Below are 16,836 nucleotides of genomic sequence, written 5' to 3' on the forward strand. Positions count from 1 at the left end.
TTATTTTCATGAACAGCCAAGGCCAACCATTACACTAATCATTGATTCTGACATTTAAATTACTTCAAGTCGTGGTTATGGGCACATATTCTGCTTTTGTTTTATCATTATGTGTTTGTTTGTTTTTTGTTGTTGTTTTTTTTCTTTCTCCATTCACCGTGGCTTCTGTTTATTTTATTCCGTCATTCTTCTATGCTCTGCCTTTGCTTTTTAAAACATAGATTGATTAAATTTGTGTATTCCGAGTCGGACCGTAGCAAAGTTCCGAAGGAAGGGGGACGGACCTCTCGGCAGATCAGAGGTGACGACACGCGCGACACCGAAGCCAGTCCCGCTGCAGGTCTCGCGCCGGTGACATGGTGACAGCACGCGGGATCAGTCCCCTCGTTTTATGAGAAAAGTAGCTTTTCGGACTTTGTCGCTGGACTGTAGAGGTAAGTCCTCCTAACAGTTTTATGCGTCTGTTTGTTTTTTTAGTCGCAGCTTTAATTACTACCTGAGTTGGCTTCTCAAGGATAAAAAACTCACCGTCACTTTGTGAACTCAGTTGTTGCTGATGTTAAATAATCCGTTATCACTGTGTGTGGTATTTAGGCATATCACGCGCTTTCTGTACTTTTTACAACTGTTTTTATTATTTTGTGTCTCTTTTCAAAGCCGCATCCTTAAAAGGTTCAATAACAGCTTTGTGAAGTTGCATACAATACATAAGAAAAAAACATTCATTATTAGAAATTTAATTTTACTCCATCCATCATTTAATAGCAATATGTTAATAAACATTAAAATTGTCGACTAATCTTCTAAATGTACCTGTCTTCCAACAAATATTTTGTGTTCTTGATTATTTTATTTTACAAGTTTGGAGCCAAATGCACAACACAGATTATTTATTTGTTTTCCTGGCATAGTTGCAGAGATGCTGTCTTGTATTTATTGTCACTTTAAAAAGTTTTATTGATTTCTTTGTGATATATATTTTTACTGACATGTGTCTGGATTGAAGTTGATGCAAATGTATCATCAACATTTTCACATCAGCCTGTTCATTCAAAGTTAAGATGATGGGTACAGCATGATTTAAATTCTTGAGGACATTCAACATCAAAAAAGTTTAAAGCCACACCAATGCACATATTGAGCCAGATGTTCGTTGATCTAGACAATACAAGTACCCCTGGAGCTATGTAAGCAGAACAGAGCAGAAGAAACTATCTGCTCAAGGACATTCTCTGAGAAAGCAAAGCGACAGGCAGTGAGGGCCAGATTTATGTTGTACAGTATATCAACTGACAATGATCTGCAGCAGAAGTAGTGTCTTCTACAATCTTTGTGTAGGTGGTGGCGTTTTCCATGTGCTACAGTCATAGACCATTTTGTATTGTAATCTGCTTTGCAGTATGACATTGTAAAGATTTGTCCTGTTCATACAGGGAAACACATCAGTGGCCAAAGCCTGTAGCGATTTAATGATTGGAGTATTTCTTTTTAGTTATTGTAAACTGATTTGCTGGGTATTGCAAAGTGTGGATCAGTACCTGAATGTATAGCTGAGTGGCTGCCTAAGGAGTTGCCTGACCAGTTGGCTGACTGGTCATCCATCCAGTGTCAGTTGAGCAAACTGTGAATGGAAGCATTTGCTGTGGGTCACTGCTCAGAGGTGCTCCCATTTCAATATCCACTTCTGCCTGTTTGCTCTGCACATGCGCTCTGAGCAGTCTGCGTCAGAGTATGGGCATAGCTAGCTTTATTTTACTGTTTACATTCTTCAACTTAGGCCAGAAATAGATGCTGTGCATTCCTCAGCTAGATTATCTTATCTGTTTCAAATACAGACACACATACACCCTTCAGACCTAAACACTAAAAAGAGTCATCCAGTCTGTGACTTCAGCAAAGTTCACATTGATTTACCACCGCTGACCTAAACTTAACTAAAGTAACTTAATCTGACATATAATGAAACAACTATTTAATGTTCCCATCACATGAGCAATACCTTCGGCAGGCATGTACTGGCTCTGTACAATTCCTAGTAGTAGTTTTAATTGAATCAATCTTTTTCACCACAGTTGTACCATTATCTTCTCAGCTGCGCAGTGGTAATGTATGTGGAGACCCCATGTGTCAGAGTGAACAGAAAGAAATTAAAGCCTTGGTGCTGCTGCATATATTTTTCTGTATGTGTGTCTGTGTGTGTGTTCTTGTACTTGTTGCTGAGTGAGAACCATTTTTCGTATTTTTATTACAAAGTGAGGACATTTTGACAAAGTGAGGAATTCCACTTTTAAATTCCTTTCTTGGTACAGGGGTTAGGTTTAGGACTAGGGTATGAATTGAGTTATTGTTAGGGTTAGGGTTAGGTATTAACTGGTTAGGGTTAGGGTTAGGGTCAGGGTTAAGCACTAAAAATCATGGAAAATGAATTGAAGTCAATGGAAGTAACCGAAAAGTCCTCATAAAGATAGTAAAACACGGATGTGTGTGTGTGTGTGACTGACTGGTATGTGGGCTGTGTTGTGAGAGAAAAAAAGCCAGGGGTCTTTTTCTGACCTCTCCCATTATGACCCTTCACCCCTCCCTAAGACAAGCCTTTTGTGTCCACTGAGCCCAAGACCCTGGGAGAGTGTGTCTGGAGTGGGAGGTAGGGAGTCCCTGTGTTTATGCATGTGTGTGTGTCTGTGTCTGTGTGTGTGTTCTTGTACTTGTTGCTGAGTGAGAACCATTTTTCGTATTTTTATCGCAAAGTGAGGACATTTTGACAAAGTGAGGACATTTTCCTGGTCCTCACTTTTTCAAATTCCGTTCTTGGGACAGGGGTTAGGTTTAGGACTAGGGTATGAATTGAGTTATTGTCAGGGTTAGGTATTAACTGGTTAGGGTTAGTGTTAGGGTCAGGGTTAAGCACTAAAAATCATGGAAAATGAATGGAAGTCAATGGAAGTAACCAAAAAGTCCTCATAAAGATAGTAAAACACGGATGTATGTGTTTGTGTGTGTGTGTGTGTGTGTGTGTGCATGTTGGTGTGCACATGTGCAAGAAGGAAAGCCACATCAAAGCCTTACTTAAACATTGTTATCGGGGCTCACCTTTGACCTTGTGCTCATGAGACATCCTTCAAACTAGTTCAGCCATGCGCTCACAGCAGAGATGATATATGTGTGTTTGCAAATGTTAGCTGACTCGTGCACAATGGAACTATAGCTGTGATTGCAGAGGTTTTTAATTCACCTGATATTGTAGTGAGATTAAGCTTTGGGATAAACTAGACGTTGCTACCAAATGTTTTCTCTTGAAAATGGGTGTAAATTACACTTTTATAAAATGTAATAATGAATATGCCTGAAAAATCTTTTAAAATATTAAATATTAAGTTGAAACGTGTTAGATTAGTGGTTTAATGCTTAGATTTCCCCTTACAGGATCCTAACTGCCAATTATTTGTGTTTGTGTGTGTGTGTGTGTGTGTGTGTGTGTGTGTGTGTGTGTGTAAAATGTAGTGATGAGAATAGGGTTCAAGGGGTCATAAAAAAACCACAATAGTGTCTCTCTCCCTAGGGTGAAAGAGAGGCCGGAGAAAAAAAACAGAGTGGGAGATAAAAGGATCTCCCACTTCCACGTCAAGTAAAGAGGAAAGAAGGGGGAGGTGGGAAGAGAAAAGATCAACAAAGCAGCCTTAAAAGTTTTACTTACAGCTTACTGCTGTCATCTCTGCTCCTTTTGTGTGTTGCGGGTCTCTTGGGTTTTTTCAGGAACACATTCAGATATAACACCGAATGGTTTTTTGAGATAGATACAGAATCCATGACCGAGCAATGGGACAACTGGAAACATAAATGAAAGATGCAGCTTCGGTCTTTGGAATAAATTCAACTTCCTGCAGAAGTTTCCTTTGTGTTAAATACTTAGAAATATTTACAAGAAACATTTAACTGAAGATCTACTAGATTGTTATTATTATTCACTAACATTCGAGTACAACTTCTCAGCTATATGTTTTCCCCCACCACTTGCCTCCCAGCCCCCGGTCCCTGGCTGTAAAACCATCAGCATCCTCTTTGGTCGAAGGTGTGATTACTTCCTGTCAGCACTGGCTGTGTTGTGACCAGGCTATTTGTCTCGCGTTCACTTCTTCTCACTGCAAGGTGGTGCAAGGCCCTAAAAGTCTGCGCTGCTCCTTTCAATGTGTGGGAGCAAGAGGTGGTCAGGAATGTATGTGCTCATCTCTCCAGCCTAAATGCGTGAGGAGAATGTGAGGCTCGAAACCTCATAACAGCAGACCCCATAACATGACAATGTTGAAAATTATAGAACGACATGGGTTGCTGATGCTGTATTTTGGCAGTAAATCTAGATTTTAATGGAATAAATTATCATTAAAGATGCACTGATATGGCTTTTACTGATTTTTGATTTTCTTTGAAGTCTGACCTGCTGATTTTGACTGACTCAGTTTTGTTTTCTCTCTTTTTAGGATCATAACACGTAAAAGCAAAAAATAAATAATGTGCTGTAGGTTCTTTGGAAGAGGTTGTAGTTTTGAATTCAATTCAAAATGTAGGAATTACAAGATTATTCCCATTATTACATCAATGCATATGTCCCTAACATTTGGCTGATTATTATTCAGCTAACTAAAATTCTTGGTTGATGTGCTCAGAGATAAATTGTTAAAATTATTAGTTTTGATGCATTTAATCAGCAAGGCCTCTTTTTTTACCTCAGTTTGAGTCCACGGATCACCAATCGGGGCCGACCATGGAAAATTTGGACATTTCAGATCTCTGATCGATTGATTGCTGAATCTGTAGTAACAATGTTGCAATTTTGTTTATTTATTACTAAATATTTACATAGCAACAAATAGTAATATTTAAAATTTAAGAATTTAAGAAATTTTAATGTGCCTACTATCGAACCATCCATCCATCCACCCAAAATGAATAATTTCCCTGGCAGATACTGGTTTAATGTAATCTTTTAATTTTATCAGCATGTTTCTTCTGACTGGAAGTAATATTAATGTTTTTGAGTTAAAGATTATGGTGATGTAAGGAGGCCTCCTAACCTCCAGGACTTGTAGCAAAGCCAAATCCTCAAAATACCCTTGAAAAAGTTGGTCAGCAATTAATAGAATGGTTTAATTACTCTAATGCCGACAAATAATTTTTCACTGATTATTATGAAGGGAAGAAATAATTTGGAAAGGTCCTTTTTTAATTATTTTGTCACTCACAATTTTCTCTTATTGATGATAGATGTTGCCAACTAGAAGATGGATCATGAGGCTTCAGAAATGTTTTGAAAAACATCTTTCGTTGTGTGAGGGCATTAATATATGGAGCTTCTTTTCGAAAATATGGTAAAGGGGCTTTCAACAGTGTGTAATGATGTCTTGTCAGTAAGGTGACCCTCAGGTGGCTCCTTGGCATGCTCCTTGCTATGCAGCCAGGCAGGTAGGTTTGTCAGTCAATTGTGTGAGTTTGGCAGCCAGCTTGGGGGCTGCCAAACTTTAAAGTAGGGAGATTAGGTTTATGTTCACAATCCTATTTTATTCTTTCTGTTGATAAGTTTGTTCACTCTACAACATATTTGTCCTCTTAATAAATCTGTTCGTTACATTTATTTCAAAAATCTGAGATTAACCCTGAACAGAACCATGGAGAAAAGCCCATTCAGAGAAATGTTCTGAGAGAAAGTAGAAAAACAGAGGGAGGGAGTTGTGTCTAGGTCAGGGTGTCCTGACTGTCAGTGCAGCTGAGTTTATATGTTGTTTCGACAAACGCAATGCACCCACAGCCACAATTTAAGCCTGTGTGGATCTGTGTGTGTCTGTGAGAGGAGATGTGCTTCTTATTGTAAATTATTTTGCACAAGTGTAAATGTGTCTGTGAGTCTGTACACATAACTAAAGAAAGGCATTTTTACTTCATGCCAGAGAGCTTTTAAACTGTAAACATAAAATTTGATTATTTCTTTAGCCTTTTTCATTTTTTTGTTATTTCCTTCACAGAGCTAATTCTTCTGCAGTGCAAAATATTACTAAATAATCTGGACAAGTTCACCTTCAGTTTTTGTGACCATTTCAAAGCAAACAAAAACAACCAAAAATCTTTCAAGGTTGCTGTGTTCTTACAGGACGTCAATGGGGAACTCTTACGCAGGCCAGCTGCGGTCCACACGTTTCGAGGAGGTCCTCCACAACTCCATTGAGGCATCCCTGAGGTCCAACACCGTGGTGCCTCGGCCAGTCTTCTCACAGCTGTATCTTGAGACGGAGCAGCTGTTTATGCAGGATGGTGGGTTGAAGAAACATGACGGTGAACCAACAGTGAGCTCAGGATTAAGGGGTTTATCATTTGTAGTTGGAGTCCAAAACTTTTGTTTTACAGAGTTAGACATCATTTAAATCATTCTTGCAACACCTTCATTTGGCCTTAAATAAATAATGTTTTTTTTTCCAAATTAGGCCGTACATTTAATGATGATGACGACGATGAAGATGGCTCAGAGTCTAACAGCCCACCAATACCCTATCAGATGAAACCTCCACCTGAGGGATGCTGCACCGCAGACGGCATGTACATGTATAAATATGTGATGACAAAAATACTGAAAAGCACTTTTTTAGTGGTCCATGAAAAAAAAATATTTGTCCATTGTGGTCAAAGTTTTCTACACTGATATATTTCAATCATTTCAAACTTGTGAACAAATGAGTGGACAGAGAAAGGGGATTTACCAAATCAGCCTGGTTCTATGTGAAAACATAACTGTCGAATCAAGAAATCACTGAAATAGAACATGTCTGATGGCATAAAGTAGGCTAAAAGATCTCAATAACACATCATGCTCTGATCTAAACAAATTCATGAACCAATGAGAAACAGTCGTTGACATGTAGCTGTCTGGAAAGGGTTACCAAGCAAATTTTAAGACTGTGGCTCTTCAGCAAGTAATATTAAGAGCTATTATGCACAAATAGAGAAAACATGGAACTGTGGTAAACACAGTTTATGTCAACAAATCATCCAGGATGTCACAAAAGAACTCAGAGCAGGATCTAAAGCACTGCAGGGATCAATCACCAAATCCACTACCATAACGAACACAAAGACCTGTCTCACACTTGCCCAAAACATTTTGATGCCTAGTCAGTTCTGCACTTAAATCAAACTTAAAACTGGTCAATAATTCTCAAAAACATGGATGAATAAAAAAAATGTTAACAGAAAAGTGAGCCAAAATTCATTGACTCATTTCCCCTTTTGACAAACACTTGTTGTCAGTTGTTGCTGAGGGTGCTACATCCAGGTTTTAAGTTTACATACAGGTCCTTCTCAAAATATTAGCATATTGTGATAAAGTTCATTATTTTCCATAATGTCATGATGAAAATTTAACATTCATATATTTTAGATTCATTGCACACTAACTGAAATATTTCAGGTCTTTTATTGTCTTAATACGGATGATTTTGGCGTACAGCTCATGAAAACCCAAAATTCCTATCTCACAAAATTAGCATATAATTAAAAGGGTCTCTAAACGAGCTATGAACCTAATCATCTGAATCAACGAGTTAACTCTAAACACCTGCAAAAGATTCCTGAGGCCTTTAAAACTCCCATCCTGGTTCATCACTCAAAATCCCAATCATGGGTAAGACTGCCGACCTGACTGCTGTCCAGAAGGCCACTATTGACACCCTCAAGCAAGAGGGTAAGACACAGAAAGAAATTTCTGTACGAATAGGCTGTTCCCAGAGTGCTGTATCAAGGCACCTCAGTGGGAAGTCTGTGGGAAGAAAAAAGTGTGGCAGAAAATGCTGCACAACGAGAAGAGGTGACCGGACCCTGAGGAAGATTGTGGAGAAGGGCCGATTCCAGACCTTGGGGGACCTGCGGAAGCAGTGGACTGAGTCTGGAGTAGAAACATCCAGAGCCACCATGCACAGGCGTGTGCAGGAAATGGGCTACAGGTGCCGCATTCCCCAGGTCAAGCCACTTTTGAACCAGAAACAGCGGCAGAAGCGCCTGACCTGGGCTACAGAGAAGCAGCACTGGACTGTTGCTCAGTGGTCCAAAGTACTTTTTTCGGATGAAAGCAAATTCTGCATGTCATTCGGAAATCAAGGTGCCAGAGTCTGGAGGAAGACTGGGGAGAAGGAAATGCCAAAATGCCAGAAGTCCAGTGTCAAGTACCCACAGTCAGTGATGGTCTGGGGTGCCGTGTCAGCTGCTGGTGTTGGTCCACTGTGTTTTATCAAGGGCAGGGTCAATGCAGATAAGCTATCAGGAGATTTTGGAGCACTTCATGCTTCCATCTGCTGAAAAGCTTTATGGAGATGAAGATTTCATGTTTTAGCACGACCTGGCACCTGCTCACAGTAAATGGTTTACTGGTAAATGGTTTACTGACCATGGTATCACTGTGCTCAATTGGTCTGCCAACTCTCCTGACCTGAACCCCATAGAGAATCTGTGGGATATTGTGAAGAGAACGTTGAGAGACTCAAGACCCAACACTCTGGATGAGCTAAAGGCCGCTATCGAAGCATCCTGGGCCTCCATAAGACCTCAGCAGTGCCACAGGCTGATTGCCTCCATGCCACGCCGCATTGAAGCAGTCATTTCTGCAAAAGGATTCCCGACCAAGTATTGAGTGCATAACTGTACATGATTATTTGAAGGTTGACGTTTTTTGTATTAAAAACACTTTTCTTTTATTGGTCGGATGAAATATGCTAATTTTGTGAGATAGGAATTTTGGGTTTTCATGAGCTGTATGCCACAATCATCCGTATTAAGACAATAAAAGACCTGAAATATTTCAGTTAGTGTGCAATGAATCTAAAATATATGAATGTTAAATTTTCATCATGACATTATGGAAAATAATGAACTTTATCACAATATGCTAATATTTTGAGAAGGACCTGTAGAGCCAAGTTGGTTTGGAAATCTGTTTTTCCCCTAATAAGTCAGATCAACATTTAAAAACTATACCTTTGGTGTTTACTTAGATAATTTTCCCTGATACAAAAATTGGTTGATTATCTGAAAAGCAAGAAAATGCTTTTTTGATGATGATGAAATTAATGAAAATTTTAGGTATTTATTCTACATGAATATTTTATGAATACAATCTGTCATTACTTCCTTACTCTCCAAACAGGCTTTTGTCAGGCTGGCAAAGATCTGCGCTTGTCCTCGCTTGCGTCAGGGAACTTGGATGTTCCTCCTGGGTTCATGCTAGTAGGGGTAAAATCCCCCTCCCTCCCAGACAACCTACTGGTCTGCGCTGTGGACAACCGCTTCCTGCCAGATGAACGGGGTCGAAACGCCCTGCTTGGTAATGCAGAAGACTTGCACAGGAAAATATGACATGACTCTATGTTTAAAAGATTTGGATATGTTTAGTTGATTTAGATCATTTCCGGTCCAAAAATCTTGAGCTTGTTTTTGCATCTGCAGGCATTTGTGACATGATCCTCATAATATTTATATTCACTGTGATCCATTTGCACTATTCTCTTCCAGGTTTCTCGGGAAACTGTATGGGCTGTGGAGAGAAAGGTTTCCGTTACTTCACAGAGTTTTCCAACCACATTAACTTGAAACTCAGCACCCAGCCCAAGAAACAGAAGCACTTGAAGTACCATCTCTACCGCAATAACCAGAGCATACTGGTCAAGGGTGCTCCCATCTGCTGGAGGGGAAATGGTAATGGATGGACTACTGCTTTTACAAGAAAATTGATCATGTTGGGGTATCCAGTCAGTTAGAATAGATTTAATTCTAATCTACAATTTTGTTCCATTTTTGTGTAATTTACTCCATTAAACATAACTAGGGATAAAACAGTTACCAGTTTTAAGGACTGCCCTGACAATGTTTCTCCATCAAAAACATTATATTGGGTTTGTTGCCAAAGACTCAAAGTGAAGCATAGAGATTTTAAATGTAGCTGTTTTTTTAACTTTATAACTGGAAAAGCACCAACACAGGTTCTTATGAAAATGCCTTTTGTATATTTTTACAACATATTTTAATAAAACCATGATAACACTATTAACATTGATAAATTTGCAGAAAATAATCATGGTATAAAATTTTCATATGCAATATCAATAAAATAACTTGCTTTCACAACTGCTTTTAAAACGCACATCTAATCTTATTCATAGTCAGGAAGTGGGATAAAACTGGATTTTTGATTGCTAAGATGTGTGGTTGTGACCAGATGGACTGGTAGGGCAGGCTCATAGATGGGTCAAAGGTGAGACGCTAGAGTGTGCACAGAGGCCACATCCTGGAGGTTATTGTGAGAAAGAACATTACCTGGGGAAAAGATGTGTGCTGATGGATGGTAATGCTGCTGAGTCCTAATAGGGTATATACTCACTTTAAAAGGTTTGCTTTCATCCTAACGCTAAACTCACAACCCGGGGGTGAACCCCGTGCATAAGGGTAATGTTTGTGGCACGTTTCCTGAGTTTTTTTGTGGTATTTTTCCCCGCCAAAAAGAAAACAACGTTTCCCATGTGTGTGTTTTTGCAAAAACTGAGAGACGATTATGATGGTTGCAGCATTGAGTAAAAATAGCGTCCATTGAATACATTTAATCACTCCTAAATTCCTTCTATACAAGTAACCAGCCAGTCAATTTCCATTGTCTTTTGTAATCTTCTAATACAATTTAAGACTAATAACACTTGTTGATAGATCTTGAAATAAGATGAAGGATACAAAGCAGAGCCCTAGTTTAGAGCACCCAAAGGCAGAAAGTCATGTATAAAGTATGTTCTGGAAATCTGTGATGAGGTTATTTGATGATGGCTTCTTTTTGTTCACATCTTTAACAACTCTTTGACTCTATGCACACAAAGTATCAGTGAGTGGGAAGCTACATACATTTCAGAAAACAGAATGATGCATCAACTCTCACCAGCACAAACACAGACTCATTTGCTGCTATGTTGGCACAAGAAGCCAGCCTTTGACCTCATGGACATTTCTTTAGGAAGTTAAGTAAATCCAGCAGATAAGTTACACATACCATTACTCTTAGATGTCTCTTGGAGTGAATTTATAGTTAATGGAGTCATTTTTATGACAGAGCTTTATTGAGTTCAGGTCATCCTATATTGTCTTGTATGTTTAACTCTGCTCAGTGGTCAAAGGTTTGTTTCTGATGTTCAAAGCCTCAAACTTCAAAGTTAAACACTAAACTAAGTTGCACTCCTTCTCACAAGCATGTGCACTCTCAAAGCATTGATGTAAAAGAGCTTCTTTTTTTCTCTATTAGTGGACAACAGGTTTGATATGTCTTTCAGACAGCCGAATAAGACAGATCAGATCCAGTCTCTCAGAGGGCCACCTGACATCAGATGAACGGCCATTGAACCCACCGTTGACTCACACACCGGGTAGTGTCACAGGTTAAAGATGAAACATAGACATATTACTGATTCTGGTCAAATGTTTTGACATAATCAACAAAGCATTTTACCTTTTGTCTTCTGAAATGTTATTATGTCTAATAAACCTTTGTATTTTTTGTACATTTTTAAGGATCACATGTGGAGCCTCAGACGGCTGATATCCCAAACACGTTGATAAATGGGAACCATGCAGCAGCTTCCTCCATTTCCCAGCCACCTTTAAATCAGTCAGGACCTGGGAGACCCTTGGGTACAGGTACAGATTCATCCCCCTGGTTTTTGCAGCTTTTTAGTTCTTTCTGGGCGTGTATGACATGCATGTTATTTTCAAAGAGGAAAAAATTTACTTTTTGTTCACATTACTTTTACATTTTAAAAAAACATTTCTACCAACACTTCTTTCAAGGTAATTGACATTATCTACCGGGGTTTGAACGTTTAAGGTTATTAATTGCATGGTGAAGCATTTGTATTTTTATATTTTCTGACTCTCTGGGATAGTTTGATTGCGAGTGCCATTGTTTTAATAAAATTTGAAGAACATGAGGCCATCTCAAAACATGTATGTTCCTATAAAATTTGATTTGCATGTCCCACTACCCTAGCTAAACTGGACCCCATTTACCATACTGCTCTAAGGTATATAACAGGCTCACCGTTTAGGATTCACCATTATATAACCTTGCTGGATTTACCTGACTCAATACTCATAGGATTAAGCATTTGTATGTTTTTATATATAAAGCCATTTTAGGAAAATTGCAATCATATATCTACTCCAAGTTCACTGTACTCTAGAGTACACACAGTCTCACAACCAGTAGTTGGTTGTGGTTTGAGGTACCCTTTGTGCACACACTGAGGAGTCTGATTTTTTTGCCCCATGATGTTTGAATGATCTGCAGCTCAGGTTGAGGTTAGAAACTCTCATTTCTTTTTGACAAAACTGTCAGAGGTTTTGGTCACATCTTGTACCTGTAATGTCTAAGTGTTCTTATTGTAAATACTTTAATGATACTGTTAGTGTTACTTTGTAAATGTATTGGCTTCTTTGCACTTTTACATTGTACTGCTTTTTATCTTGGCCAGGACATCCTTGTAGAAGAGATGAATAATCTCAATGGATTTCTTTACTGTAAAAATAAAGGTTAAATAAATAATAAAAAAAGTCATAAGGCATGCATCAGTTGGCCAGAATTGGCTTGTTCTCAGCTGGAGTTTCTTGACATAAAATGTTTTTCTGATTGATGAAACCACCTTATCTAACCAAGTATATTGAGGTAGGAACAGTATTACTTTGATGTGGACGTTTTTAGGTGAGGAAGGCTCAATTTGTAATATCTGTAAGTTGTTTAAACATAAAGTCAGAGGAAGTTATTGGAAGGAACATGTTTTTGTTACTCTCTCAGGCTTTCAGGTTTTGTCCAATAGCCTGGAGGGTATGTTGGAATTTCCAGTGAAACACAAACAGAGCAAGAGATAAAAAGCTCTTTGAGAATCGCATTGCAGCTTTCATAAATTGGATTTAGTTAGAAAGTTTAAAATAGGGCATCTGTATATGCCATATTAATTTGTGAGAACTAAGATAAGAATGGAAATATGTTGTGGTAGCAAAAACATTATAAACAATATTTCACTGGTGCTAAAAATGCACTTTTGGTTTGTTAGAAAATGTTTTGCCTTTTGTTTTGGATATTATTATTATTATATGTTCTATAATATGTAGAGAAATTCAATTTCCTTAGCTGACATTTAACTGTCTTCTTGTTTGCATAAAAACATGAGGAGTTTGTGTTGGTTGACTTTAAGCCCCTCCCTCTTATGTCTGTCTGCTTCACAGGAGCCCAGCAGCTACTTTTTAGGTCACAGTGCTCACCCTTTGTTTTCCCTGCTTTCATTTGACAGCCTTCAGAGCACTAAACTTCTGCCTCTCTTTTCTCCTCTATATCCCCTCTCTGTCCTTCTCTCTCCCTCTCCCTCAGTCTGCCTCCTCCATAAACCAGGGTTGTAAAACTCTCTCTCTCTGTCTCATCTATTTTTCCCCCTGCATTATCTCTGAATGAAACACTTCCTTCCTGGCAGTGTTGTTTTTTTCATTACCCTTTTAACAAGCACATCTTTTATGTGTCTCCATTATTACTGCATTTTAACAGATACTTGAGAGAAATAGACAAATAAATGCATGACTAAAATACAACTATTTTGCATTACAGTATCCACAAAGGTCTCCCCACCGCATGTTGTAGTAAATGTGTTAATTTGCAAGGTGTTGAAATAAGAAAAGTGACTCCTGTGTCTCTCAGTCCCAACGTGAGCTGAATGAAAAATGACAAATAATACCTTCTGAGTCCCTGGAATACGACACAGGAAAACGCTAGAAGTCTTCGTACTTATTGATATTAAAACAAAATCTGTTATGTGATTTTGTTATTTAATCTGACAGGTCCACATGCAAATGCTGGTCCCCCCAAAAAGAGACACAAAGGCTGGTCGCCTGAATTGTCCGCCAGCAGTCTGACAGAGAATATTGTGAAGTCTGCACAGTCGACATTAACCTTATCAAAATTATCAGTGACTTCTGTCATCACCAAAGGAGCTAAATCAGGTACAAATACATGCTCAGACACACTGTATTTTTGAAGAGATATATTTGTTATAAAGGTAATTAGTCTCATTGGAACTGTCTGCTAAATGTAAATACCTTTCTGTTCTTGTTTCCCTTTGGTGCCAGAGACTACATCCCTGCAGAGTTCATTGCAGGGGTCCTCAAGTCAACTCTCACCCCCTGAGGTGTCTGTAACAGTGCCTAATCAGCTGCTTCATGCCTGCAGGCTGCAGCCTGTCATATTTAAAGGTGGGAGGAACAGTTGTATATGTAATTCGAAAGTTAGAGAAACTTACAGCAAACATGTCCGCATTTTCTTGAAATGCCAACTGTTCTTTTGGGAAATGTCAAGCACCTCTTGGAACCTTTTAGCTTTTGAGTCCCCCTTTGTATCAATTGTCAAACCCTACAGCTTATAGTTCTACACTTTAATCTCCTGTAATTTCTCATTATTGTCATAATACCTGTCATTTTATTCTAGTCGGTCCCTTTGCTTCCAAACTAGTTTCCAAACAGAATGTTCTGGTTCTATTTTTGTTTCATAACAATAATTTGTGAGAGGTTGCTGTCTCATTTATTTCCTTTTTTGTCTGACTGTGGTGCAAGGGCTTTTTTATATTTATGTGTGTATATAGACCGGCACATGGTAATATGAAATTTAAAGTTTTCTGTTTTTAGTTTGTGATAAAGCTGCCGTTCTTAATAACATGACGTAGCCACATGTGATTTAAGTTGACGCTGCACGATGTTGTTTGATGGAGAGCCTTCAGCTCAAAAATTCACCTTGGTTCTACGCAATGGTCCAAAACATGCAACAGAAATGGAGTATGCAGAGTGCAAGTATTTAGGTTAATTTATACACTCCTGATCAACTTAAGAAAAGGATTATAACTATTTGTATTTCATGCTTCTGGATTGTAAGCCGGTTGTAAGCTTATCTTCAAAATGCAAAAAGAAACAGGAGGAGCTGATAAAACAAAAGTGGAGACCATCTGTTAAACTAAAAAAAAGGCTATTAAGTAAGTAGTAAGTGGCCTTGCAGCTTTTGTTAACTTTTTAGGCATTCTTGATTATCTTAGTGTTTCCAGGACACTAGTGGGATCTTTGCTCCATGTGGTGAAGATGGTTTCTGTAAAGTGAACCTATTGTCTGGAACTGACATCTGCTTTTGAAAACCTCCCTTGATATCCATCCAAAAACGTTTTTGCTGTTATTGAGATCACGTAAACACGTAGTATGGAAAAAGCTCTTTGTTAGCAGGGCGTTGTGAAGTGCAGCATTATCCTGTTGAAAGATCATCTGTTCACCACTTAGATGAGAACACTTATTCAAGAGGGATGCATGCTGCAACATCTTCTCAAAGCCAGTTCGGGTTTGATGCCCCTGCACAACACGAGCTCCATAGTTTCATTAAAGGAAAAAGCTTCCAGATCATGACAAAACATCCCCAGTGGGTTCTCCTTGTTAGGTCGATAACACCAAAAGTCGTCAGGACCATGCAGAATATATTTTTTTCTCTTGACTGAATAAAGTATTCTTCAACCTTGTAATGTCCAATGTTTGGTCCTTGCTTACGAAGTCCAAATGTATGGTATGGAAAGACACGGAGCCTTTGATTACATTTTTTCTTTCGCAGTTTCCCTCTTATGATTATTGTGCTGCAGTCAGCCTCAAGGCCTTAAATTGGGACAAGGTTCTGCCTGTATCTTCATTGACAATGTATTGGATCCACAAGCTCAGCATTTTTATGGGGGTCTACCACTTGACTTTTTTATCCCAACCAACTCAGGGTCTTTTCAGAAATTCAAAGCAATAGTCATTTCTTTTCTTTTCTTTTGTTTTTTTTAAGTGTCCTCTCTTGGCATTTCAGGCATACCAAAAATAAAAGCTGGTTGCCTACATGTGCCAGGGAAGCTTGGCCTACAAAAACGATATCTCATAACGGAATTCTAATTGCTTGATTGACTTTATTAAATCAAGGCTGGATCCTGCATCAAAGTATGCAGGCCATATTGCTGTAATAGTAACCTGTGTTAGTATGACCTTCAACCATTTGGATTATTTGTGGATCAGTACGTGGGTGAGTGTATGTGTAGAAGTAAATGTGTTTATGTTGAGTGGGTGTGTGTGAGCGGGTTTGCCACCTAGAGGTGGACAATTGTTAGGGATTTGTAGAATTGTAGAAACCATGCAAAACACATCACCCAAGGGCAGCAACGGTCAGGTGGACTTGGCTCCAGTAGGCTGCAGCAGCCCCAGGTAGACAGACACAAGGCATCAACCCTTGGCAGCCATAGGTACAGACGTAGACCATCAGAGAACCCGAAGAGGCACAAGGAGAGATGTAGGGCACAGGGCCTCCCCGACCCAACCACTCCTCCCGTGCAGGCCAGGCAAGGGACCCAGTCCCCCTGGCATCCCAGGGCCCACACCTTGCAGCAGGACTGCCCAGCACCTAGCAGGGGAGACCCCCTGACCCCCAAACACCTTTGGCAGGCACCAGTCCATCACCGCAGGTAGAGAGGGCACATTACATTCCCTCCTGGTGAGCTAGCTCCTGTGAGGTCAAGAGGGAGAGGTGCCCACCAGTGCCTACCAGGCACATAATTGGAAGCCATAGGTCACCCAACGGGAGCCCACTACTCCAGGACGTGAACCAAGCACCCACACAAACAACACCCCACCAAGGAGGGCATCCCCCCCTGCCGGCTCCTCCATGACGTCACCTGAGTCTATGGCCAAAAGCCACAGATAGGCGGACATTGGCAGAGAGCATGTACAGAT

At 39.4% G+C, this 16,836-nt stretch overlaps 1 protein-coding gene across 2 annotated transcripts in view; it reads left to right on the forward strand.

Annotated features, from left to right (window-relative positions):
* The first annotated feature begins 324 nt into the window (after positions 1–324).
* greb1 (growth regulating estrogen receptor binding 1) overlaps positions 325–16,836 on the forward strand; it is a 33,015-nt gene continuing 16,503 nt past the window's right edge. For both annotated transcript variants that reach the window (XM_047362544.1, XM_047362545.1), the window contains exons 1-9: positions 325–434; positions 6,140–6,300; positions 6,471–6,578; positions 9,179–9,355; positions 9,544–9,726; positions 11,340–11,444; positions 11,578–11,703; positions 13,891–14,052; positions 14,179–14,301. In XM_047362544.1, the coding sequence (XP_047218500.1) occupies positions 6,147–6,300; positions 6,471–6,578; positions 9,179–9,355; positions 9,544–9,726; positions 11,340–11,444; positions 11,578–11,703; positions 13,891–14,052; positions 14,179–14,301 (1,138 nt within the window). In that variant the 5' untranslated portion in view covers positions 325–434; positions 6,140–6,146. The remainder of the gene's footprint in view (positions 435–6,139; positions 6,301–6,470; positions 6,579–9,178; positions 9,356–9,543; positions 9,727–11,339; positions 11,445–11,577; positions 11,704–13,890; positions 14,053–14,178; positions 14,302–16,836) is intronic.

This window comes from Girardinichthys multiradiatus, chromosome 4, assembly GCF_021462225.1.
Source record: "Girardinichthys multiradiatus isolate DD_20200921_A chromosome 4, DD_fGirMul_XY1, whole genome shotgun sequence".
Classification (NCBI taxonomy): domain Eukaryota; kingdom Metazoa; phylum Chordata; class Actinopteri; order Cyprinodontiformes; family Goodeidae; genus Girardinichthys; species Girardinichthys multiradiatus.